General features: G+C 39.5%; 1 protein-coding gene across 1 annotated transcript; it reads left to right on the forward strand.

The window, feature by feature from the left end:
- The first annotated feature begins 1,215 nt into the window (after nucleotides 1–1,215).
- On the forward strand, nucleotides 1,216–26,483 carry PUM3 (pumilio RNA binding family member 3). The gene is made up of 18 exons (XM_083884035.1): nucleotides 1,216–1,264; nucleotides 1,466–1,581; nucleotides 3,695–3,877; nucleotides 5,565–5,700; nucleotides 6,453–6,528; nucleotides 7,239–7,332; nucleotides 7,540–7,606; nucleotides 8,150–8,324; nucleotides 9,945–10,048; nucleotides 10,576–10,654; nucleotides 12,334–12,432; nucleotides 13,415–13,468; nucleotides 15,000–15,080; nucleotides 16,629–16,771; nucleotides 17,412–17,634; nucleotides 18,633–18,720; nucleotides 20,431–20,521; nucleotides 26,278–26,483. Exons 2-18 carry the CDS (start codon nucleotides 1,485–1,487, stop codon nucleotides 26,405–26,407), a joined length of 1,920 nt encoding a protein of 639 aa, XP_083740161.1. The 5' UTR covers nucleotides 1,216–1,264; nucleotides 1,466–1,484; the 3' UTR covers nucleotides 26,408–26,483.
- The last annotated feature ends 684 nt before the right edge of the window (nucleotides 26,484–27,167 follow it).

The following is a 27,167-nucleotide window of genomic DNA, read 5'->3' on the forward strand; positions in this document are numbered from 1 at the left end:
TTGATGCTCCCTGGCATCGAGGTAATTTGGGTTGTGGCACTTTCTCATTTCCACTGTGCCCCAGGCAATCCATGCCTGAGAAGAGGGACCTAGAATGGCAGGCAGAATGAGAAGGGGATGGCAGATGGCAAGTTGAACATGAGCCAGCAGTGCCCTGGCAGCCAGGAGGGCCACCCCTGTCCTGGAGACATCAGGGACAGCATCAGCTGGGCAAGGGAGGGGATTGTCCTGCTCTGCTCTGCTCTGGGGCAGCCTCACCTCCAGGGCTGGGGGCAGCTCTGGGGGCCACAACAGCCCAAGGGGAGGACACAGAGTGTCCAAAGGAGGCCACAAGGATGGGGAAGGGCCTTGAGGAGAAGCTGTTTGAGGAGCAGCTGAGGTCACTTGGTCTGTTCAGCCTGGAGGACACTGGGGGGAGAGCTCAGTGCAGTTACAGCTCCCTTGTGAGGGGAGGAGCAGGGGCAGGCACTGATCTCTGCTCTGTGGGGACAGGGACAGGACCTGAGGGAAGGGACTGAGGCTGTGTCAGGGCAGGTTTAGGTTGGATATCAGGGAAAGGTTTTTACACAGAGGGTGGCTGAGCACTGGAACAGGGTCCCAGGGAAGAGATCACAGCACTGAGCCTGATGGAGGCATCTAAAGAGGCATTTGCACAACGCTCTCAGATATACAGTGTGATTTTGGGGGGTATCTGTGCAGTGCCAGGAGCTGGGCTTGACGATCCTTTTGGATCCCTTCCAACTCAGCATATCCCACAACTCCATGAACAGAATTATCTGTCTCAGCCTTCCCTCCTCAGAGACGCTCCAGCCCCTTCTCCTCCTCTCTGCCAGACGAGCTCCACACCTCTCTCAGGACATTCCTGAGGAGCCCAGAGGCAAACCCAACCCTCCATGTGAGATGAAAACACCACTTCCTTCGACTTGGGAACACCTAATCCCTAATTCCTCCTAAGGACACCAATGGCCACAACACCACACGGGGGCTTGTCACCCGCCAGATATCCACCGCGGGGGGGACACTCGGCCAGGGACCTTCCCCCGGCGAGGACACCCGGCCCGGGGACCTCTGGGGGAGGTCCCCGGCCCGGGTGTCCCCCCACGGGGGAAGGTCGCCGTCCTGTCCCACCCTCACAACATGGAGGCGGCACCGTGAGGGGAAGGTGGCCGCCCCAGGCGCGCTTTACGGCAGGGCGGCGCGGCAGTGTCGCGCGGCGGCGGCGCGGCAGACGGCAGGCTCGGTGGGGCCGCACGTGTGGGGAGAGGTGGGTGAGGGCGGCGGGCCCGGGGCGGGCGCTGAGGGGAGCGGGGACCTCGGGAGTGCCTGGCCGAGCGTTCCTAAGCCTCCCTGAGCCTCCCTACATGTGCTTCTGCTGCCCCACGGTGCGCTGAGAGGGTTTGAGTTCGCTGTGGGTGTTTATTCCTGGCAGGGTGAGGTAATGCTGTCTCTGTCTCTCTCGCTCCAGGGTTTGTAGTGTGGCCGCGATGGAGAGCAAGGGTAAAAAGAAGTTCGTGAGCAAGAGTGGGAAAGGACCTCGTGGAAAAGCGCCGCCCGGGAAAAGGAGGTTTAAAAAGGATAATGGTAAGAAGGGGTAGGGGTTGTCAGTAGTGGTAGGAGGTTTGACTGGGTGGTTGTGGTTGTGTGCTGGCTTGTTTGGAGGTGTTGGTTTTTTTTTTTTTTTTTTTTTTTTTTTTTTTTTTTTTTGTTTTGTTGTTTGTTTTTTTTTTTTTTTTTTTTTTTTTTTTTTGTTTTGTTTTGTTTTGTTTTGTTTTGTTTTTTTTGGGTGGTTTTTGGTTTGGTTTTTTGGGTGTGGTTTTTGTTGTTGTTGTTGTTGTTTGGTGTTGTGGGGTTTTTTGGGTTTTGTTTTGTTTTTAGCTTTGGGGGTTTTTTTGTTGCTTTTCGGTTTTTTGTTTGTTTGTTTTGGTTGGTTGGTTTCTTGGTTGTCGTTGCTGTAGTTTTGGGGGTATTTTTTTGTTTGTTTTTTTTTTTTTTTTTTTTCCTCCCTGGTAAATTCCTATTTCGAGACGACCCGTTTGGCAAATGAACAACAAGAAATGTGTGTTGTCTGCCTGGATTTCAATAAGACTTTTAACAGTCTCTTTTCTCCTTTGAGACCCTCACGGGACGAATTAAGGGCTGCAGGAGCAATTAGTGAGGTGGATTGGGAACTGTCTGAAGGGCTCTGGGCACTGCTGTGCCCTTGGGAGATTTTATCAATCTGGGGGGCAGTGCAGGGCCGAGTTGGGTCCAGCAGCTTCGTGGAGGAGCTGGGGGATGGGGCAGAGGGCAGAACTTTCAGATTGACCTGTGACACAGAACTGAGGGACTGTTGGGGGCACCAGAGGGTCGTGCTGCCCTCCAGGGGAATGTCAGCAGGGAGGAGGAATGGGCTGGTGGAATTCATCAGGGGGCAAAGGCAGAGTCCTGCAGCTTGAGGGGAGCAGCTCCCTGCACTCAGAAATCCTGGGGAGAGCCCAGAGGGGATCAGAGCTGAGCAGGAGCCAGCAGTGAGCTGGGCTGCATTGGGGGGAGATTTCTGATCCCTGCTTTCTCCTCAGCCCTGGTCAGCCTTCACCTGCAGTGCTGTGCCCCAGCTCTTCCTCTGCAGATACAGGGATACAGACAGGCTGGAGGGAGCCCAGAGAAGGGCTGCAAGGGCGATAAAGGGACCAGGGCATCTCTCCTGGGACATCTGGGTCAGTTCAGGCTGTCCCAGAGAGGATCTGCTCAGGGTGTGCAGGTGTCTGAAGGGAGGGCTCAAAGGCAGAGATGGGCTTTTTCTGGTAGTTTTTTCCTAGGACCAGAGAACAGTGGGCACAAACTAAACCACAGGAGATTCCTTCTCAATATCAGGAAAACTTTTTTACTCCAGGAGTGACTGTGCCCAGGCACAGGTTACCCAGGGAGAGGGTCAAAAGCCACCCAGACATGGTCCTGGGCAGGTGGTTTTGGGTGGCCCTGTGTGAGCAGGAGGGTTGGACCAGCTGGGTTTGAGAGGTGCCTTCCAACCACAGCCATCCTATAACTCTGTCCTGTATTCAGAAATACTCTGCTGACTGTGTGAGCCACTGACTTGCTGAAATGCTTTAGACAGGTAGCATTGCAGACCCTTAATCTCTGTTTGAATTCAAAATATAAAATATTCTCAGCCCTTAATCTCTGTTGATTCACCTCAGATATGCTCAGTTTAAAAAATTTAAAGTTGATAACCTTTTGATTCTAGACTTATCATTCCTACACATTAAGACAAAATTATCTGAGAGGTGAAGCTGGGTGGGAACCTGCTGTGGGTTAGGATTGAGAAGATGCCTTTCACTGCTGTCTTAGAACAGATGATGTTGAAACAGCTCTGATCATGAACTATGAAAGTTTGGGGATTTGGGGGTTGATGACTTTGATCTCAGGGATGGTGAAATGTTTAATGTAGAATAATCATTTTTATGCCTGAGCTGTTACAGAGCTGCCCAGAAAATAATGCCTGGGCAGAACTTCCCCAGAGAAAACTTAAAACTTATACACCCAGGGGCTGTGGTGGAAACACCAGCTTTGAGAAGCACATAAGAATTCTTGTTAAACACAGAATTATTATTACAAAGTAGTTTAATTCTTGTTACAGCAATTTATTTTTTGTTTTAATTTTGAAGCAACAATAGTTGTATGACAGCATTTTAATTTCTGTTGTGTTGGTTAATAGATTCAGGTCCAGCAAAGAAAGTCTTTAACAAAGGAGATGGGGAAGAAAAGCCTAAATCTGTTTCCAAGAAATTTTTTAAAGCACAGGTAAAACCTGGAAATGCTACTGTCAAACAGTTCAAGAATAATCAGCAACCAGAAAAGTTTGGAAAGAAGAGAAAACTCCAAGATGCTGAAGAGGGAGGTGAGCAGATTTTTAAGCCTGGATGTCAAGGGAAGACCGGTTTTGGGAAACAAAAATCTTGTTCTTGTTCATCAAGATCTTCCTCTTTCTGTCTGCCTTTCCAAATTGGCTGAGTAACTCCAGGTCTTCTTCCTGTTTAATCTTTGCTGTGGGAAAAATGACTTCACTTGACTAAACCTGAGGCTGAAGTCATGAATTTGGAATTTTCTTGGAAGTCAAAAGTAAAGGAACAGTAGCAAGTTTAAAAATTGTCATAGTATCCTAAAGCACTGTTTATTTTAATGGCAGTATTAAGTGGTTAGCTGGAAACTGGAAATTGTTACACTTTTGTGATTTGCTAACACAGAGCTTTTCTTACTGTGTTTTGGGCTGTTCTAAAAGCACTTGCTATAAGCTTTGGGGTAGAAATTCATGAAACAAAGTTGATTATTTTTATACATTGTTCCCTTTCTGTGATACAGACTATCTCAAAGGATCATATCCTTTATGAGAAAAAAAAACCATAATGAATGTTAACACTGCTTTTACATTTTACAGCTTTTTTTTTTTTATTTCTGGTCTTTATACAAAAAGCCTAAATAGTTGTCTACTTTTATCATGTTTAATGGGTTTCTTTTTCAAATTAATTTCTTCTGCTTGAGATCTTCATCTTTTCCTGTCCTCTCCTCTAAAGTAAAGCTTTACTGGGGCAGTTAATCAGTGTTGTAAAATGAGGAGTGTCATCTTAAATGAGGGGCTCTGAAGTTCTGCAGAAATGTCATTTGTTTGGAGGAGAGTAGATTATGTTGAGGATTTTATTATTGCTGTTCTTGCATGTTTGCAGACTGGATTCACGTGGAATATGCACTAGATGTCAGAAAATCTAGTAACAGTGGAATGTTTTTATTAGGCTGCTTTAAAAAAAAAGCAAACCTTTAATTGTTGTTCATTAGAGTAAATTAAAGCCTCCGTGTATTGCACTGCTCTCAAAGCATCACAAGTTTTTCCTGTCACTGTTGCTTTAGGAGGGTGATATAAAAACCAATAATATGCTTTGTGAAAACGAAAGCATGGGTTAAATACCATGCTGCTAAATACCAATAAGCAGTGCTTTAAGCTCTAAAAATTCAAAGAGGTGTCTTTAATGCATAACTTGTGGCCCTTTAATCAAGTTATTTTGCCCAGGTTTGTTGTGTGGCAGTGTACAGTGGTTGTATAGCAAAATGCCATGCTTAAGGAATTTGACTTTGAGTAAAAAGATTGGGCATGTAAAAAGGGTTTAACTTTTTCCTTTTTTTTGAGTTTTCAGATAAATACCTTTGAGTTAAGGGTCTCCTTTAGGATGAGGGAAAAGGTGTGTGTGAATTAAAAGTGAATTAAAGCAGGAGAATTACTGGGGCAGCCGTGGCTGCTAAGTACATCTTCAATCAATTTTCAGGCTGTTTAAGAGATCTGTCATGCACCCTGTGACAGTTTTGAGGAAAATTAATTGTTTGCCTTGTTCTTCCAGTAGTCTAGAAGCAGTGATTGCTGGCTTAGCACACTTAATTAAGATTTGTGGTTTCATCTTAGCTGGCTGGGTGTCTGCATGCAAAGGTCCTGAATCATCAGCAATTCAAGTCATAAAACTGCCACAGTTTAGACTGGGAAAGAATTCTATTGCTGCTCTTTTGTTGACTGTAGAAAATATGTTTATTTTTGTCCTAAGGGTCAGATTCTAAGAAGCCAAAATGGAGTGACTTCAAAAAGAAAAAGAAGGAGTTAAAGCAAACTCGACAAACTAATGAGAAAAGTAATTATGACATAATTGTAAAATCAAAACAAATATGGGAAAGCATGAGAAGGTAATGATTTTTTTCTTTCACTCTGTTAATTTCTAGTCATAAATTTGCCAGAATTTATGCCTCTTTCTCATTTTATAATTATATAAAACTGTATTTCCAAACTGAATCTCTTTGGGTGAGCAGTAACACTGCATGCAATTTTGTAGTAGTTCAAACAGAATATGTAACCCATGGTCCTAAGAGTATCTGGATTGAACTTGTATTTTAGGCTAAAATTTATAAATTTGTGAGTAATTGCTTAAGAAATTGTCTTTTTTTTTTTGTTTTGAACCCTGAAATGCAGAGCATGCCCTGATTCACCCTGGTCCTGCATGAGTTTTTTGTGTTGGTTCATTGTCTCTTGAGGGTGTAATTCTAGAACTAGTGCCCCATGTCAGCAAGAAAAGTTAATTTTGCTTGTTCTAAATGTTTGTGCTTTGCATGCTTACAGGGCTTTCTACCTGTAAGCAACTCTGCAAATTTGAGTTTATGTTCAAAAAAAATATTTTTACTCAAAAAAAAAAAAAAGAATAATTAAACTGTGGAATTCTGCTTTGATTTTCACGAACTGAAACAGCTCAATCACATCTCTGTACAGGGTTAATCAATGACAGTGTAAATTTGGATTGGCAGAAGCCAACCTGGTTTTATTTGTACTGTCTTGCTTTTTAAATTTTAGGTATAAGTGAATCATACTACAAAAAGGCTGCTTCCTCAATTAGAATTGTTTTTCTAGGTTTGTTTGTTTTTGGTTTGGTTTTTTTTGCTTGTAGGAAAAAATGTGATAAGGAGAAACGAGAAAAGCTGATGAATGAACTACAGAAGCTTCTTCATGGGAAAATTAAAAATGTAAGAAAAGACTAATGGCATAATGCACAAATTCACAAAATCTTCTTTAAAGAATGGTGAAACTGTGAGTAAAAAGAACAAAAACAGGGCTGAAAGGCTGCATCTGGCCACCTGTATTTTGGGACAGACGTCCTGGGATGGTTTGTCTGTCAGATGGCTGTTGTAAAAGGATGCCAAGTATCTTTAATCCGGTGAAATTTGATGTTAGCTGGGGTTCAGGAACTCAGGTTTGATTAGTCACAACTAATTAGTTGCAATTTCCTAGGGAAGTTAGTGTCCTCGTGCGTAATTATACTAAGCACTCTTTCTGCTTTATTCTTGAAATGTATAAATTTGCAGTGGAGAACATGTTGAGCTTTTCCTATTCCATGCTGAAGTGGAACTGTTTCATCACACTTACTCTGAAATTATAAAGAAGAGGAGCAAAATGGAGAAACCATCTAATGGTTTTATTTCAGTATGAAAAACCTTAATGCACATCCTTAATTGTCAGCAGCTGTTGTATTTTCTTAGATAGAGTACTTGTGGAGGGGAAAAAAAACCAAAAAACCTAAGTCTTGGTTTGTTACAAGCAGGTAATTGCTTTTCTAATTTTATAATTGGCATTACAAGTGGCATGAAACTGTACCAGAGAGCACATACGTTAAAATAATCATGATGCACACTGTTTTTTGAAGGGCCTAAAGTAATGAGATCTCTCTGTCCTTCAGCTGGCCTTTGCACATGATTCAACCCGAGTGATCCAGTGCTTTATTCAGTATGGTAATGAGAAGCAAAGGCAAGAGACATTTGAGGAACTGAAAGGTATTCTCATTTTACTTACATGCTTCTGTGTTGTGGTTAGGATGCATTTAAACAATCCAGGTTGTTTTCTCTTGAATGTTTTGTGTTTTTCTGAACTGATGCATCATTTCTAGTCAACTCTTCATAGTTATTTAAATAATGACATACTGTTTCATAGAGTTAATGCAGTGAAAAATAAACCAGCTGAATGCTTCTCCTTTCTTTTAGGTAGCCTGGTAGAGTTGAGCAAGTCAAAATATTCCAGAAATATTGTGAAGAAGTTTCTTATGTATGGGTGAGTATCCAGTGAATTTGCTCATCAGCGTTGTGTTGTTTCATTTCCAGTGTGAATGCTGCTTCTTAATCTATAGTGGATTGATCAAGAATAAAAAATAGATCTCTGGAAACATCTTTGCAATATTATGGACTAAAGGCAGAGGAGTGCTAACAGTATTTTTTCCTTGTGCAAGAAGTAAAGCTAATGCTGGAAAACATGGCAAAAAATGGTTAGATGTATGCTCAGAGTTGATCTTTGCTGCATGTAAAACACTGGCTTTTAAAAATATTCTTTGCTAAGCATGTCAGGATAGCATTTGTTTTTCTCTGGAATTTATTCACTGTTTACTTTCCCTCAAAATGCCTTACCATTTCTCCACGTTCCTGGCATTCCTTACATATTTTTCCAAGTGCCATAAGGCTGATTCAGATTAATAAATTTCATGGTTCCTATTATAAAACTTACTACCTAAATGTGTTTCTAAAAATAAAGCTATCAATAGGTAAGCTTATCTCTATAAGTTTTAATTCTTGCTATTTCCTGTGTTTCCCTGTAAAACAGGACAAAAGCACAAGTTGCAGAAATAATAAAAAGTTTTAAAGGCCAGGTGAGAAAAATGCTCCGTCACGCCGAGGCATCTGCTGTGGTGGAATTTGCATATAATGACAAAGCCATTCTGGAGCAGAGGAATATGCTGACAGAAGAGCTGTATGGGAACACTTTCCAGGTTTACAAGGTGGTATTTCAATATTTTGTGATTTAAAATAGTTTAGCCCGTAAGGTATTGTGTTAGTAGTGCCTTACCTATCTTACCTGCTGTTTCTTTTGAGTACATTTATTTCTGTCAGCTGTCCAAAGGTCACCTAGTTCAGCATGTTTAAATGTAATGATTACTTACACTTTTCGAGTGCAGATAAAATTTTTTGAGTTATTTTAGTATGAACTATGTAAAATATGTTATGTTCATGTGTGAGCTTGCTGTGCTCATCAAAGACAGTTTGTTCTTACATAGTTTCAGTTTTCATAGTGTCTAGGCTGAAATTAATCCTTGCTGAGGTAAGATTTAAGCATAATTCTTCATTAATACTGCAGATGAGTCTTGTGTCATAACTACCTTATGTCTTATGAGAACTTGAGTGTGGGCAGAATGGGCCAGTATCCACACAGAGTGTTCCATTTGGGCTTAATTGTTCTCTCTGTTCTCTTTTTCTGTGGAGACTGTAGTACTTGAGTCCAAACTCCACAGAAACCCTGGTCTATGGTAGATCCTCAGCAGGCAGTTGGAACCATCTTAAAAACTACAATCTCCCTGCTTTCGAATTCCGTTTTTAATTTTTGCTGACTTGGAAAGTTAGTATCCATTAGGGTTAGAAATTTTGCTACAAAATACGGAACTGTTTTACACAATCATTAACTCCATTCCATAGATTTTTTTTCACCTGTTCACTTATACCCAATATATTTCTGTTAAAATTATCTTGAGAAATTAACATCTTATTTCTGAACCTGTATTTTTCTTAATGGGTTATTATAGGTTTTAGTTAGGCATTTTTGCAACAATGAGTAGTAGAGAGGCATGTTTGTTGTGATTATGGGCTGTAATTTGTGCTGAGGGTCAAACAGCCCATGAAATCAAGTGCAGTGTTACCTTCCATCATTCTGATGTTTTTGGCATAAGTGCTTTAAGTAGCCATACCTTGTGGTGCAAAACGAGATTCAGCACAATGTAGTTTATAAAAAACTGCAATGTGGTCTTTAAAAAGTAGCAGGGATGATTTAAAAAATATTTATTCTCATTGTCTTTCCAGTCAGACTTCTTACAGCAGATTATTTTAAAAGAGTGACCAGTGTAATTCTTTTGTTAAGATACAAGTATTTCTGTGTGTAAGGTGTATGGTGGATACTCCTCCTCTCTGCTGTTCCTGAACTGGAATTTCCTGGGCCTTTTTTAGCTTCCCAGTTCATTGACTTGTTTTATTGCCCTCTGAAGTGTGCATAAAGCAAGATTTCTACTTAGCTCAGGAGCATCTTAACACAGTACCAGTTTTGTGTGTTTTGCTTTGTGTCTGGCATGAAGAGCTGATATAACTGGCAAAAAGCAGCTCAGCTTATAGAACTGAGTTTTGTTAGCTAAGGAGGAATATTTGATTTATAGAAACTGAAGTTTACAGCTTCTGGCATATTCAGAAAAGGCAGCTTTTTTTTTTTAATTGAAAAAAATTATTAGTTTTGCAGAAAATTCATTTTGTTTTTGCTGTTCGTGACATTTGACTGAAAAAGGGTCTAAGCATTTTAATTTTTTATGAACTCTGATACTCTGCTGGTACAATTAAACCTCTGACTGTATTAATTTCAGACACCAGCTGCCCCAACACTGGATAAAGTGCTAGAAGCTCAGCCTGAAAAGAGAGAGTCTATCTTGGATGAAATGAAGCAGATTCTTACACCAATGGCACAAAAGTAAGGACAAAAGTTGGCTGAAGGTGTGACAATCTAGCACAAACCAGCTTGTTTTTGACATACAAATAATGACACTGGTATATTTATATAAGTTCTGGTATATTTACAAGACAACAGTGATACTGTTTTAAGCTGTAACGTTGCTGTGCTGAGTATTCTATGGTTTTGTCCCAGGTGTCATAATGAATATCTTACCTTAATTTTGAACTCTGCTTCTATGAATTAAAGTGTTCTCTGTCCCAGTCAGGCAGTTGGTGGAAATGTTGCACTGTGATGTATTTCCGTAATGCATTATTAGATATGATTCTCCAGTGGTCTTTGTGGTAAAATAGGTTCTATAAATTTTAAGTTTCAGTAGAATCTTCCAGGTATTGTAAATGTTAAACGTCTGAATCCAAAAGGCACCCTGTTTTTTTTGCTCACTGCACTGCCTAAATTTTTTCAAAAACAAATGGGGTATTGCTACCAAAGTTTAAAATTATTGTTTGTGGGGAACTTGTTGTTTATTTTCATTTCTCTAAATACAGAGAGGCGGTGATAAAGCACTCCCTGGTACATAAAGTATTTTTGGACTTTTTCACTCACGCTCTTCCAAAGCAAAGATCTGTAAGTATCTTTATTTTGCTTTTTGTTTTCTTTTGCCTTTCCCTAGAATGTTTTGGTTTTTTTTTTTTAATCTTGTGAAAATGTAATAAGTAAACTAGAAAAAAATGAAGATCTTTCATTGATGAGAGTTCTACACATCTGGTGATTCTAGATAGATGATTGGAGAGTAGTGTTGTATGGAGATTTATAGTCACAGTGAACTTTCACAATACTGTTGGTGATACTTGAATTTCTTTTAAAAAAATTAGATGGCTATGATGTTTCCTCTCTTTCTGCTAAGTGATCCTTCTCAGTAACTGGGGAATAATTAAAGTGAGGACCATTGCTTGCAGTAGTCCAGCTGTCCAGTGTGTAGTTTCTTAACCACTTGCACTGATTGTCCAAAAATCTCTTGACCAAAATACAATGAGATTGGCCCTTCTGTCAGCAACCAAACTTTTGTCTGCTGTATCTGTATTAAATTGCAGGTTGAAAATTACATCAGACATTTTTGTATTTAGGCCTAAATCCATCTGTGTGATGTGACATTAAGCTACTGTCCTATTTGGCTTTACCTGTCTTCAGGGTGTGTCCGTCAGCCTCACCTTGGTTCTGCAGCTCAGAACCATCTCACTTTAAGTCAGGCAGAGCCTTCTAAACCTGCTGTCTCATGCCTGTTTCTGCCAGACCAGACTCCTGAATTCTTCTTTGTCACTGTTAATAAACCCAAAGCTAAGGGTAGGGAACTGGACTATTAGTGGCCTATTCTGAGTCCAAATCTTCAGAGCCCAGAACATTCTGCATGGTTTCATGCAATGCTATTTCTGAGAATGCTTTTGGATTCTCAGGCTTGCAGGAATCAGGGGAATAAGGGACTATCTCCTTGCTTGGCTTTCTGTGCAAATGTGCTGGTATATGGACATGCTTTTTGGGGTTTGGGGACCTCTTCAGCAAATCTCTTCTGCCTGTGCTTACAGCTAGTGACACAAATTGTGTTGTGACTGAGCAGTTTGTGAGTGATTGGTAAAATGCTTGGAGCCTTTGGCTACAGAGCAAGAACAACCAGGGATAGAAAGGGGCATAGGTGGGAGCTGCACTTGAAGGAAATCTGTTGGATAGTAACAGAAGTAGTATTTACCCAAGTAGCTGTGATTTTTTTTTTGTTGATGGTATTGTCAGATAGCTTCAGAAAACCTAATTCCTTTGATATGAAGACACAACTTTTGGCTGTGTCTTGTAATATCTGATTTATAACATAATCTGGTGAGTAAATGACTTTTTAGTTCTTCATACTTGCTGGCCAGTACTCTGTATGTATGAATATGCATCAGCTTCAAAGATTCCTTCCTAAATTAATGGTTGTCTATTTCTCTAATTTCTGTCTCAGTTCTGAGCACCCTTTCTTGATTTTTTTTGTAGTAGGGCAGCTGACAAGCTTCAATACAGTTGTGATTTCATGGCATGAATATGATGAACAGTGTAGTTTTAAAGGGAAAAAACTTGTGTCGTTTACAGTCTTTTGGACTCCTCTTGAGGCAGTTTTTCATAGCTCAAGGAAATAAGAGTGGTTCTGTAGAGCCAGTGATGCAGTGTAGTGTGGGCAGACAAAATTATTCTTCCAGGTCTTTGCTCACCTCCCCTGAGCTCCTCAAGCCTTTCCTTTCATCTTTTTTTTGCTTTATCACCTTTTCTTTCCTTAGGAAATGATAGAAGCCATCAGAGAGGCTGTGATCTACCTGGCACACACTCACGATGGAGCCCGAGTGGCAATGCACTGTTTGTGGCACGGCACCCCCAAGGTAACATTTGGTTTCCCTCCAGTTTGTCCTCTCTGGCTGCCCACACAGGTCCTTCTGCTTGTACACATCTTCATGCAGTTAAAAATTAGAGAGCAAGGTTGAAAACTGGCCTCTCTTTAGCTATTGGCAAACTTAAGCAGTGTTTTTTTGTGAATCGAATGCTTTCATTGGAATTTTTATAGTGGAAGTGTCTCATTTTATTTTTAGCAGAGGTTTTGGCATTGACACATGGGCCCATTTTTTTGTTGTAAGGTTATTGGCATTTCATTTGTCCCATGGATTTTTGATATAAGTGAAATTGACAGTAGGGAGAGAACAGCAAAGTCTTAATGTGAAACCTTATATGAAAGCCTTCCTTGGCTTTGGAATGCCAAGACTTACAAAATGTTATAGGAAGTGTGTTTTGGTTTCATCTGCTGATACAGTACCCAGAAATACTTTTGGTGTAATGTATGTCATCACATCTTAGAAATACTGTAATGCCTCCTATGTTTTTTCTATATTAAAAAATAAAAAAACTTATTAAAATAGTCCACTTGTTAAAGAATGCAGAAAAAACATTAAGTTCCTAGGACTAGGCATAGTAATGGATCTAAAGAAGATTGAGCAGTGATTCCAAGAGCCAAAAATACAGGGAGGGAACTTCGTGACAAAATATTCTTACTAGTAATAGGGGTTTAAACCAAGCTAGTTTCAGGTCCTGTTGAATATGTTTCTTTCCAAATGAAGAGATAATTGCATACTTCTTTGATTAATGGACAAAATATGAGTGACCATAAGTGGTGGCTTGGGGTTTTTGTTTGCTGTGTTGTTTTCCAAGTTTTCTTGACCTCTCCCGTTGATGATGTGAGGCTTTGGTGGAAGCCTTTGCTTTAGAAAGCAAATTGAAGATTATTTTTTTGAAGGGTGTAAATAGCAGTTTAGGTACTCAGAATCACTGGTATTCCAGGCTCATTTGAGTTTCCTCTTTCCTTTTGGATAGGACAGAAAAGTCATTGTGAAAACTATGAAGACGTATATTGAAAAAATAGCCACGGTGAGTGCTCATTAAGCATTTATTTCATAGTCTCTGAAACTAGGGATTTAATAGAGGCTAGCTTGAATCTTCTTTGGTACTGGGAACAACTCTGAGATGTTGATAAAACTAGTCTTAAAATAGCAGTGATGTATTAGATGATACAAAATAATTTAACTGTATGAAATATTTAGAGACATGCCAAGAAGATTCATTGTGGGCACTACATGTAGTACTGTGCTTTGTTATGGCTGAGTTCATTGTTATTCCACAGTTTTCTTTATACTTTTTATTTTGTTGATCCCAACTTTATATTGCAAGTTTATGTGACTCATTGGTTAATTCTCTCGGATTGGGAATAAAAAAAGTTGTATAAAGAAAAGGAAGAAAAATCAAGATGTGTTGGAGATGTCATTGAAAAGGCTCTTTCAACATGAGTATTTCTTTGAAGATGCTCAATATTTTTTCCAAGTCAGGAAGCTTCAAAATACATTGGCATACAATGGAAGAATTCTGTTTTATTTTTTAATTAATAACTTGTGTTTGGAGACTGCAGCACCAGCAGAGTAACAGTAGAAGCCAGATTCACTGGAGTTGGGCAAAACTACAGCTGTAAAGAAGAGCTTTTTAAACTTCCCTTCCTGGTTGCTGTGGGGTTTTTTATTTGCTAATAATTATTGTGGTGTCAATCAGTAGCCTTCAAGCATTTTGATAAAATCCTAGGTGTGCATCCCCAATACATATATTTATGTATAAATTACATGGTGCACATTATAAAACATACACAGAAATAGAACATTTGAAAGGGTGAGATAAAAATAACCAGAGGCTATTTTTATTTTTTTTATTAATGGTGCCAAAAATTTTCTTTCTGCACCACAATGGATTGTCTTGTGCAACCCACTTTGAGGGCCACTGGTCTAGGTAATGATTCTCTCCAAAATTTTCCACTAGAATAAATTATTTGTTTCATTTTATAGATTATGTATTATATGGAAATATGAGACAGTGGGTAAATAACAGCTGACACAACACTGGAGCACAGAAGATCTGGCTGCACTTTGATGTAGACATAAAAGTGACATAAAAGTGAATTTGGTTGTGCCCTTTAGAGTGGAGAGTTCATCTCCAGCAGTGCAGTATAGACTCTAACAGAGATACAATCTCCAGAAGCATTGTATGTGACTTAGTTCAGTTTTAAGCAAATCTACAGCAGAAATAAAGTCTATATGTAATGTAGTGTAGGGAAAATACTACAATTTCAAATGCTGATAATACAGTAGGATTAGGTTAATAATTTGAATGTGATAAAACAGTATATCCACTTGAAGTGGAAGATCCAGCTTTGTTTTAACAACATATTTCTCTTAGCAAGCCTTGCTTTTAAAGAAACCTCAATGTTGGAATTCTCTCATTCTATGACAGTAGTCAGAATTTGCTTGTGCTTCATGGTGTCTTATGTTTGAGACAAACCCTCAGAGAGCCTGATTCTAAGTCAGTATATTCATAAAAAAAATTACTGCATGTGGTTTCTGATGTCTCATCTTTGCAGGGTGAATTTTCTCATCTGGTCTTACTGGCAGCATTTGATTGCATTGATGACACCAAACTTGTGAAGCAGTTGATTATATCAGTAAGTAATTGAATTTCTCCTGAGATAGTATATTAAATAGTGTCAGTGTGTTTGTCAGTGTATAGGAGGATGAAAGTAGGAATCCATCTGCTTTTTTTTAGACTGTTTAAATACTTCCCATCTTTTCTCTTTCATTATATGTATGTATGATGATTAATTTTCATTATATTTATGTGTCATACTTAGTTTTTTCTTCTCCTAGCATACCTTAGCACTTTCATACATCGTTTTAATTATTCATTTGAATTAATTTTTAAGCTAGGTTCAGTGCTTGCTGATTTTTTTCCTTTTAGTACACATTCATTCTGGATAAGGGGTGACTGGAGTCTCTTTAAAGTCACTGTCTTTTATCACAGAAGTTTGAGCTCTGCTGGTATTTCTAGAGATTAAATTGGTGGAAAAACTTCAAAATGATGATGTTACCTTATTGATTTTACAAGCAGAGCTATTTGCATGTTCTCAGCAGAGAAATTAACATTGGTGTACATCCTGTTAATAATAGTACTCATGCTATAGCTGTAAGGGCTGGCTGGTTTAGGGGAGTTGACAGGGAGATAAAAATGAGGCAAATCTGTGTGTGGAGAAGGAATATAAGGAGAAGGTGGTTCTGATGAGGCTTGTTTTGAAAAATAGGGTTTTTTCCTATTTTTCATAGGTCTCAGGTTTATGGTTTCTGCAAAAGCCACCTGGGAATAAGGTATTATCCATCCCACCTCAGTTGCCATGCAGAGGTGATGGAATGTTTTCTGTTTGGTCATCCTGCCACACCAGTCTGGACAGAAAATAGAGAACAAGATGTGGCCTTTGCACATACACAATTGGCCCATCAGGGCTTATGTGAGGTCAAGAATGGGGAAAGGATGGCAGGAAAAGGAAAAAAAAATTAGGATTGAAACCAGCTCTTCAGAGAGTGAATGAAAATTACTAGTAGATGGTGAGGTGGAAACTGATCTTTAAAATTACCTCAAAGAGCAGTTAGACTTCAAAAATACCTTATAGAGATTGTCATTCTGTCCATCAAAAAAATTTAGCTTTAGGAAGGTAAAAATCTAGTAAGACTTGAGGAGGAGAAAAAACAAAGGGTTTTTTGTAGTTTTGTTGTTTTGGGGGTGTTTTTGTTGGTCTGGAGGGGTTTTTTTGGTAGTATTGCAAAATTCATAATTTATGTGGGTTTGCAGTTTGACTGAGAATTTGTAGGTAAAAGAGGGTTTTAAGCTCTTTAAATCCTCTTGAGGAAAGTCTTTTATCATCATCTCTCAGGTCCACAGAATCTTAACCGTGGACCAAAGTCTGTGTGTGGTGATTTGAACTTTTGTGTGTGATTGGAACTGTGCATTGAGCACTCAGCATATGTAAGGATTTGGGAAGATTTTAGTGCAAAATCCCTGTCTTTTGTGAGGACTCCCAAAAGATGGAGACATTACCAACAAGAGATAGCATGTCTCTCTCATTTAGTTTCTCCTGGTGCTTTTTCACAGTTCTGACACTGATACTGACCAAGAACTGTTACCTAAATGATGTTTTGTTGTGGTTTGTTTTCTCTCACAGGAAATAAAGGCTTCTTTGCCCGATATCATAAACAACAAATATGGAAAGAAGGTCTTGTTGTACTTGCTAAGTCCTAGAGATCCTGCACATTTTGTTCCAGAAATCATCACACTTCTGCAGCAGGGAGATGGAAATGCCTATAGGTAACTCAGATGTGAAAGTTACATGTGTTTTTCTTAGCCAGAAGTCATGCAACTTCTTCTCATTATTTAATTTCAACTTTTCTTTGTAATAAATCTAAGTAATGTAATGATATATAAATAATACATTTGCCCCTTTTGTAAAGGGCAAATATTGTGATATGTTTTGTGTGTAAGCTCATGTATCAAATTTAGCGTAGAAGAAAATCTGTAATACGCATTACTGGTGCTCAGGGTAGCATAAAGGTATATCTCAAAATCTGGCAATAAAAATGGAAATTGTTAATTTAATTTTAGTCTCTGGTATTGACATTGATGTTTACCAGCTTTTGAAGAAGGAGCAATTCTAGATGACTGATAAGCTGTGTGAAAAATACATCTCCATAGCTGAGATAACAAAATGAAAAGAAATAATAAATGTTATATGAGGTTTTGAGACAGCTTTAAACACTTTTTCACTCCATGCATTCTTAAATTCTGTGTCCAACATGCATTTAATTGTACGTGAAACAAAGGGAACAATAATGCTTGTATTTATTTGAACCTAAAATGTCTCAAATATCACATACCTTCTGAAATTTCTTGTTCTTTGATGTGCATAGAGTGCAAATCTTCTGCAGTAACGTCCTGTCTCTTTCATCAGCAAGAAGAACACTGAACTCCGTCGCCGTGAGCTCCTGGAAGCCATTTCCTCACCTCTGCTGGAATATTTGCAAGAACACACCCAAGAAGTAGTGATAGACAGAGCTACTTTTGTCTTGGTTGCTGATATTTTAGGAACAGCTCTTGGTGACATCCAGCCTGCACTAGATGCCATTGCCAAGTTGGCAGCAGAAGAGCTGGTTCCAGGGGGCCGAGATGGAGAGGTAACGTACAGAAGACAAGGTTCTGAGGTGTTGCAGATCCTAAAATGAAGTCTGATCTTGTTTTCCCTTATGTAAGACATCAGTGTACTGCCCTGATAGCACTTGTACATTAGATGTGATCCTGTTTTGTGACTTGTTGATTTCATGGTTTATTATTTGTCCATCTGGAGTGATGGTGGCTTGAGCCAGTGTTTCCTGTGAGTTGTAGGGCAAGGTGCTTCATGGTCTTCAATCTTCAGAAGTGCTTTGAACACTTGCTGGGAGGGTTGCTGAGAAGCAATAGCCTCTCTTTTAATGTTGTCACTGTGCAATCAAGCACTTTGCAAAGTTTTTCCTTTTTATAGGTCATTTGACTGTTTACACTGAGAGGGACAGGATCTCTTAGGTTTGCTTAGCTCCATGCAAGGAAAGATCTTAGATAAGAGCTGTTTGTCTTCACAGTATGACCTTCTCTTCAAAGAATGGCCCTCCCCTTCTTTGTTAAACTCAAGTCGGATATGTGTCCATAGACTGGAAAACAAAAAACATACAATGTATGCTATATTTAAGATAGCTATCCTCCAGATTTCCATAGCTGAGGTGTTTTAGCTCTGTGTTTGGCCTTCTTTGATAAACGTTTTATGAAATTTTATGTGAACTGCATGTGTTTTCTGTGACTTCCTGTGAACCATACTGATTTTCAAGTGTGAAAATGTGAAAGGTTTGGAAATTCTGACAGAGGCAGTTTGACCAGGAAGTTCTGTTTAATGAGAACAAAGTCCTTGGAAGGGTGGATGAAATGTTGGTTGATATCGTTTATAAAATGGTCAATTTGAATGAGCAGCCAGAAACTTACATCAAACTTGTTGATATTAGGATAGGTCATGACTCAGTGAATCAGTGTGATGACATAGTGAATAAATCAAGCAGAAATAATGATGGCCAGATAGGTAACTGAATTTTGAACCGACATCACTAAATAATTCTGTTTTGTTTTGTTTTGTCTATTCCCCTTAAAGCTTCACATCGCAGAACATCCAGCAGGCCATCTAGTTTTGAAATGGTTGCTAGAGCAGGATGAAAAAATGAAAGAGAGTGGAAAAGAAGGTATGTTGGAAATACAGCTTTATTTGCTCAGATTGACTTGCTCAGAGTAATTTGCTGTCTGACCTCAAATAAGATAGTTACAGTTATTTCTTTGAGTATACTAGTATATGGAAAATTTAACGTTATTGTTTCTTTTTGCTGTTGTGAGCTGCTGTACAAACAGAATGCCAAGGATATGTTTGCTTTTTTTTTTTTTGCAATGCAAGCAATGGTTGGGTTTTTTTTCTCAAGACTTCATTGTGTATTTGGGGATGAGTTAATTTCTCTGCTTATAATGTCTTGATAGCTTTGCTAAATTACATAGTAGGCTAAGGATAATAGTAGAAACAGTAAAGTCTTTCTTACAGGAACCCCTGTTTCATTAGTGCCTGTAAGCCAGGCTGTGATCTTTACTGTCTTCATTAGTGCTGCTGGGTTAATGCTTTGTAACTGTTACTAAAATGATTTGTGCCCAAAAATAGGACATCTTTGCTAGTTTGAGTTCCATAAGGCAGATATTGGGCACAGATGTTCTCATCTTAATTTAGCTTTTAAACTTATGTCATTACATAACTGTAAAATCTTCTGTATGTATCACTCTGTCCTAATAGTGATTACTTTTTCTCATACAAAAGCTCAAAAAATGAAAGTAAATGGTTGGCAAAGTGTAATCTGAGGGAACTTCTCTATGTATAATAGTTTTATTTTCTATTAAGAACTATCAGATCTTGTTAAACTTATTATTTCTTTTCCTCTTGCTACATTCAGGTAGCTTGTATTTTCCTTAAAAATGTTAGTTGTGTTTTATCAAATGTTTCTGAAAGTAGACTGTTGTCCCACTTCTCAAGCAGATCAGTGAAAATGTGCAGAAAGTTTAATGAGTGTCTTTCAGAGACTTGCCTATCTGAAATGATGACAGTAATCTGGATTTATTTCTGCAGAAATTGTACAATTTCCAGTGTAATCACATGCTGTTCCCTTCAGTTTCTTCCAACAAGTACCATTCAGAATTGTTGCTCTGAGATTATTCAATTGTCATTAAACTCCAAGCAAATTGTTATCACATGGGGAACAAGTTGTATAAAATCTGACCTGTCTTGAGGTGGAATTGGAATCTAAAGTGAGAGTGAAAAATATCTTCAGTGTTTGGAGGCTGGTGTTGGTTGGGGTTGGGTGGGATTTTCTGCATTGTTTCTTTTTCAGTGCAGCTGAAAAAGAAAAAGTTTTGGCATCAATAAAGGATTTGCTCTGAGGTGTTAAGTAACTCCTGTTCAAATTCTTTTCCTTCAGTTGTGGAGACAGATGCTTGACAGTGTAGCATTTTTCAACAGAGGTGTTTTTGTATTTGGTATATTGCATACAATGATCTGTTGAACCAGAATAATTCTGTGATTCTTGCCAAGTTCTCTCTTTGGACTGGATGCCTTCTCTAAGATATTAATGGCCTTTCACACCCTTTTCAAAAAACAAACGAATTTGCATACTTTATAATAGTAAACTGTCACACAATGCTGGTGTTGTCTAACAAACTCCATGCAGTACTTGGAAGTAGTCAAATATCTATAAAGGTCAGCATTGCATTGCATTGTCAATTATTTTGAGGGAGCCGAACTTTGTGAATACTTGGGGAAGTGGAAATAATTTGATTAAATAGAAGCTACAGAGAACTTTAAACAGGCTTTTTTGTGGAAAGAATATTCTCTCATTTTTTTTCTCTCCCACATTTTGCAGTTTGCTTTGGGAGAACACTGGTGGAACGTGTTGGTGTTGAGAATCTGAAGACCTGGGCGGAAGTAAATCGAGGTGCCATTGTTCTTTGTTGGTAAGTAAGACAGACATATGACTGCTTCTGATTAGATTACGTTGTTAATTTCTGTAACAGCTGACAGAACACCAATTGAAGTTTCTACCACCAAAATGACATTCAGGGTGTGCTATCCTGAATGCAACTGGCAAGTCTTGAATGAAACAGGGATTAGAAAAATTCAAACCAGAGTTTCCATAGGTTATACTTCAAGTTCCATCTTTTGTAGTACTAGGAATCAGCTCAATATCAGAAAATCTGAAGATTTAAAACAAAATCTTTTTCAAAATTTTACCTACCATGTCTTGTTTTACAAGCACAAAACTCTCCAAAGAGCAGTCCACAGATAGCTACATTAAAATAATTAACTTTAGAATACTTATGACTGGTGGCAGCATACAAAAACCTGGAAATTGTTTTGTTTGTTTTGGTAAACTGTTGCTTTGTGTTGGTGCCTTAATTGCAAAGCCTAAAAAGCTCTCATACTGAAGCAGAGCAGTGTTTGGAAGAGACCATGTATAAGAACAGACTATGCAAAGCCCTGTGATGAGCTAACTGCCTCACAAGTTTGAAGCAGTGGACCATGCACCTAGTGAGATCAAAGGCACCCCACAGGGATCAGATTAACCTTAACATTTTGTTTTATCAGGAGTGAACTGCAGTGTTAAGCATTGCTGCTTTCACTTTGTAGCTACCTGTCAGTTTCAGGTCATAGAAACCCAAGGCTTTGTCCTGTAGCCTGAACTGTGTGGTCTGTATTCTGCAATTTGTTTATCAGCCTTGCCCTCCCTTTTGGCACCTCATAAAGACTTTCACTGAACCCAAGTCAGCAAACAATTCAAACAGACAGCATGATTTTGAGCATTAAGTCCCTTGATCTCTTTCTTCTGCTCCACTTTTCTCTCTCCTAAAGTTACTTTAGATTCCTTGCTGATTGCTTTCCATCTCTGGTGTTTATCTTTAGAACGGGGCTACTTCAATGTTTGTGCTCTTTTGCAAGGTGAATCAAAAGTCATTTTCACTTCTGTTAACTAATCTGAGTTTAATTCTAAGGTTTTTTAGTCGTTATCACTCTGATCACTAGTGAGAAGAAGAGTAGTTGCAATCCAGGTACAAAACCAGCTCACACTTCTTGCATACATACTAGTTGTGTGTATGTGGCTGTTGAGATTGTTCAGCTGCCCAAATGATAATGCTCTTTCTTTGCCTCTTATAACAGGCCTTAAGAATTCAACAAATGCACCTAATGCCTTTAAGTTTTCTGATCCTGTGCACAGATGTTCAGTGAAGTTTTGTTAGAAAGGCTTATTCACTGATGCTGTATTAGTGCTTGGATGTTTTTCCTTAAAGTCAAGGCTGAACAGATTCATTTAACATGTGACATAGCTGGTGTATGTATTAAGCTGTTGAGATTGTCCAAATAAAGTTGTAAAGTAAATTAATAGATGTTTTTCCCCATATTTAAGACTTTACTAAACGGTTTGACCATCAGTGTGACAATAATTTTTTAATAAACATTGAAGACTTAGAGATAAAACAGGAGACTGGTAATTGGTCATTAAAGAAACTAGCAGAGGAATGGTGTATTTTGTGGAAAAGTCTGTGAGGAATGGCTGTCTTTGCCCTTCTCTGCTTTACTCATGTCACTACAGGTGGAGCCTTGACAAGTTTCCTTTGTTACCAAGACAGGAATCTCACCTCCCAGACTGGCAGTATTTTCACCCATATTGAAACTTAACTAACAGGAGCGAGAGAAAAAAGCATCTTGTAGGACTCTTTGTTTGTTTGATGGAATTTTGTTGGTGGTCTTTGGTTTATTTCACCTAAAACTAAATCCTTTGTAGACTAAACTTCACTTGATGACTTTTTAGGCATGATGTGTTTTTGTTTAGGCAGCTGAGAGCACACAAACATAACCATCTCCTTTTGTTCCATTTCATGTGACACTTGCTTACCTCACTGTCACATAGCAATTAATCACATATTTGTTTAACTGCATGCACTAAATCAAGGGATTACCTAAATTGTACACCAGTGATAAGTTTAGTCTGGTGTAAAGTAACAACAGTAGGGTTTTTTTTAACATTAAAAAATGTTTAATGTTTGAAAACCTTTTCATTTAAAAAACCCAGATACTTCTTGTAGTGGTTTGACAATGGCCAAATGCCAGGCAAATGAAAGCCACTCACTCACCCTCCCCTGCCACAGCTGGGCAGAGGAGAAAAGAAAAAAAGAAAATTATGAAAGGGTTCATGAGTTGAGATAAGGACTAGGAGAATACATTTGAAATGCGAAACAAAGTTTAAGGTAGAATGTGAATTTATTACTAACAGAATCAGAGGAGGATAATGAGAAGCAAAATAAGCCCTTAAAAAAACCCCACCTTTTTCTCCCCCAGCACTTCCCTCCTTCCCACCAACAGTTCAGGGAGACAGGATATGGGAGTTTTGGTCAGTTCATCACCCGAGGTTTTCTTCCACTGCCCAGGGAGAGGAATCCTTCCCCTGTGGGACCATGGGGACCCTTCCCACAGGAGACAGTTCTCCATGAACTTCCCCAGGATGGTTCTAGTCTCATGAGCAGCAGTCCTCCCAAAACTGCTGCAACCTGAGCCCTCCCACAGGCACAGAGTCCCCCCAAAACTGCTGTGGGGTGGGTCACTCTTCCACGGGGTGCAGCCCTGCAAGGACAGGCTGCTCCAGCCTGGGAGCAGGGCCCCCTCTCTCCATCGAGTCTCCACAGGAGCACAGGGATCCTCCTCTTCCAGGGACCCACCTCCAGCCTGGGCACTTCCCCCAGGGGCTGTGGATGGATCTCTGCATCCCTGTGGATCCCCAGGGGCTGTGGGTGGATCTCTGCATCTCCCATGGATCCCCAGGGGCTGTGGGTGGATCTCTGCATCCCTGTGGATTCCCAGGGGCTGTGGGTGGATCTCTGCATCCCCCAGGGATCCCCAGGGGCTGCAGGGGCACAGCTCCTTCACCATGATCTCACCAGGGCCTACAGAAGAATTTTAGCTCCACAGCCTGGAGCACCTCCTGCCCCTCCTTCTCCTCTGACTTTGGTGTCTCCATGTTGTTTCCCTCACATGTTCTCATCTCCTCTTCTCTGGGTAGGAAAAAGCTGTGTATCTATTTTGTTTTGAATTTCTTCTTAAATATGTCATCACAGAGGCATTACCATCATCTCTCTTTGGCCCAGTTTTGGCCAGTGGCACGTCCATCCTCAGAGCCATCAGAGACTGGTTCTGCCACACATGGTGGGGAGCTTGTGGCAGCTTCTTACAGCAGCCACCTCTCTGACCTTCCTCCACTCCCAAAAAACAGGCCATGCAAAACCCATACACTTCTTTTGTCATGAAGAATCTCAAATGCTCATACGGAGGTAATTTTCAGACAATGCTAGTTCCTCCTAAAGCCATGCTTGATTTTTGGTTTGTTGTTGGCTTTTGAAAGCAATCTGTCACATATGTGCAGGTCTGAAACTCAGAATTACTCAGTGAGTCCATTTGAAGATTTTTGGCAATCTGGTCCTTTAAGCTTATTTGTCTATAAGCTTATTTGACTATAAGTAGTCACTGCATGTGCATTTCTCAGTAACCTGCTATCTTCTAGACCTTCTCCTTTCCTTGCCCTACTTGCTTTTGACTTTTATAAAAATATCTGATTTTTACAAAAGTATTTTATAAAAATGCTCACATGTGTTTTCAGTATTGTACATACATGAATATCGTAGATGCTTGCCTATTTAAATTCCTATATATGACTTTTCTGTGTATTTTTAAATTTGTAAATGATGTGTAGCATCAGGGTAGAAAATGGATAAGAATGTACTTCACCGAATGTGTTGCTGACTTCCTTTATTTCTGTAATCTGTGGAAGTTATGTTTTACATCCACAAAATACATAGGTGCCACCTTTCTAGACCTTGTAAGAGGTTAGAGAATAGTAATTTAAAAATATCCCACCATGTCACTATGTTGGACTTTTGGCTGTGTTATCAAACATGCAGATGTTCTGTATTAAGAACACAGTCTTGACATACCTGTGGTTACTATGGGTTTGAAAGCAGCTTTACATGTATAACTGCCAGAAGCTGACATCCATTTTTAGGGATAAGAGAAATGCTGTCCAGGGGGGCTTGCTGCTTTGTGTGGTCCTTGTCTCTTATGGTGAGTAAAGCATATATACCTCACCATGTTAATTACCAATGTGTTCAGCATGTCCTTTTCCAGGATTCTGGACTTTATTGCTTTTATCAGGGGTACAGGGCTCATAGAAGAAATGAGAAAATATCACTCTCAGCTGTGTTGAATTCAATTTTAAAGAAGGCCTCTTGATTAAATGGTATTATTACAGGTAAAAGTGTAACACAGTTTGCTGCTAAGGGTTGTTGTAATAGTTGTTCATAGTCATAGAAATAAATCTGGGAATTAAGCAGCTGAAAGTTGTGACATTGTCAGATGGACATCCAGTGCTTTTCTGCCATAGTGTTGCCTCCCAGCACAGGATTTGGTGCCCTAAAGGAGACAAAATTTAAATCTCATTTAAGCTACCTTAATTCCCTTATGTCTTATTCAGTTCAGTCTGCCATGTCTAATCATTATTCAAAATGTAGGCAAGAAACAAGCTTGAAGTTGATGCAAATCTGGGAGCCACTTGGAAGAACCCTAGAGACGTGTAAGGACTTGCAGTACTGTGCAGCCAGTGTTGTTACCAGCACGTGGGTGTTACAGTTTGTTTCCAGTCTTAGTTTATTTGTATGTCAGACTTGTAGTTCTGATATGTTTTTTACAAATTGGCTGTAGAAGGCATTTTTCTGGGCAGGGTTCACTCATCATTTTGAAGTAGCAAATTTGGAGTGCCATTAACTCAGCAGATCCTGTATTTCAATCCAAGAACATTTCACTGCTAACGGAAGAAAGGGAAAAGGGCAGTGACTACTAGGATGATAGTTTTTTACAGCTTATGATGAATTTCTTTGTTTCTGAGAACGGTAATTTATCTGGGAAATCTGTTTTGTTTTCCAAAAATAGTATCTAAAAGGGGAACAAGAACTGGTAACTTCATTGTTCTTCACTAGCTGCAGCATGAAAGTGCAATAGTGAAGGTGCTTGATGTATATTAGATACACTTCATTACATCCAGTTTTAGGGCCCCCATTACAAGAAAGACATCAACAACTGGAGTGAATTCAATGAAGGATGACTGGCACAGTCATGGGCTGGGTCCCTTGGCCTGGAAGGAGAGGCTGTGGGGCCAAATCTGTTCCAGCTGGGAGAAGGGGCAGCTTGTGAGCATCCCTGGCACCAACAGGATGGATGGAGAGCTGTTCCCTTCACAGCAATGTACGAGTAGAGAGCAAGAGGCACAAGCTGAAACACAAGAGGCTTAGTCTGGAGATAAGGAAAAACCTTTTCCCCATGAGGATGGTGCAGCACTGGGGCCCAGGGAGTTTTGGCTGTCCCCAGCCTGGCAGGTTTGAAGCCCAGGCTGGGTGAAACCTTGAACAACCTGGTCTGACCCAATATTTGAACACACTTTGAATAAGGGTCAGCAGTTCCTTGCAGTCTGATTTATCCTCTACTGGCTGTGCTCTGACTTGGTGCTTCACATTTTATGGAATGTTTTACATCTTTTTTATAGTAGGAGGTGATAGCATCTGGCTTGAACTATATTCTTCTTAAGTAGTTACTGTTTCCTGTCATGGAGAACTTTTTCTATAACCTCCATGCTGAGCTTTGATATCCTTCATTTTTCTCCTGTGTCTTGCAGCCTTCTCCGAAGCCCTGATGAAAAGGTGGCAAGCACAGTCAAAAAAGGACTAATAAAGCTCGTCCCAAAGCTGAAGCAGAATAAAAGCACAAAAGGAATAGAAGCATTATTGGAGAAATTGACTTCCTAGTGTAAATGAACCTGAAATTATTATTTACATCAATGAGATTTGGTAAGATTTTGTACCATGGTTTTAAGAAGCAGTGTATGCATTTGTATATTAAATAATTTCTAAAACTACTTGTCATTGTACTCATTCTGTTGCACACAATAGAAGATTGTTCTCAGAGATTGAAATCTCAAGATTTAAGAGCTAATGGCAACTTCTGAAAGCATAATCAAGGCTTCAATCTTTCCTGATAACTGGAACAAAAATGTTTTAAGCGTTGTTAAGATTTGCATGTATGGTGTCATGGTTACCATAGAAACAAAAGTGTCTGTTCTGGACATACTGTCTATGGGCAACTGTATTTGTTTTAATCCCTTTCCCTCCTGGTTTCCAGAAAAACAAAACAAAAAAGAGAACAGCAAAAACAACAAAGCAAAAAACAAACCCCAAAAAATCCACAAACAACCCCAACCACCAGGAAGACTACTTAGGTCCCATTCTTACCCTGTGATGGAGGCTGTTTTCCCTAGGAACTGACAAGAATAGATTGAAAATAGTGTCTCTGACTTTTTTCAGAGAAGGTCCTGAAGGAACAGCTGTCTGTTTCAGTGGACCACAGTTTGGTTTCACTCAGATCGTCTAACTACGCACTTTTAAGCCTTAATAAACACAAGAGATCTAGGGGGGTTTTTTTGGTTTTTGGTGGTAATGAGGGAGGGGTGAATTAACTTCCACATGACACCAAATCAGTATCTTATTGATTTTTCCTGTACCCTATTTT

The sequence above is a fragment of the Zosterops lateralis genome, assembly GCF_965231275.1.
Source record: "Zosterops lateralis genome assembly, chromosome: Z".
In the NCBI taxonomy this organism is placed as follows: Eukaryota; Metazoa; Chordata; class Aves; order Passeriformes; family Zosteropidae; genus Zosterops; species Zosterops lateralis.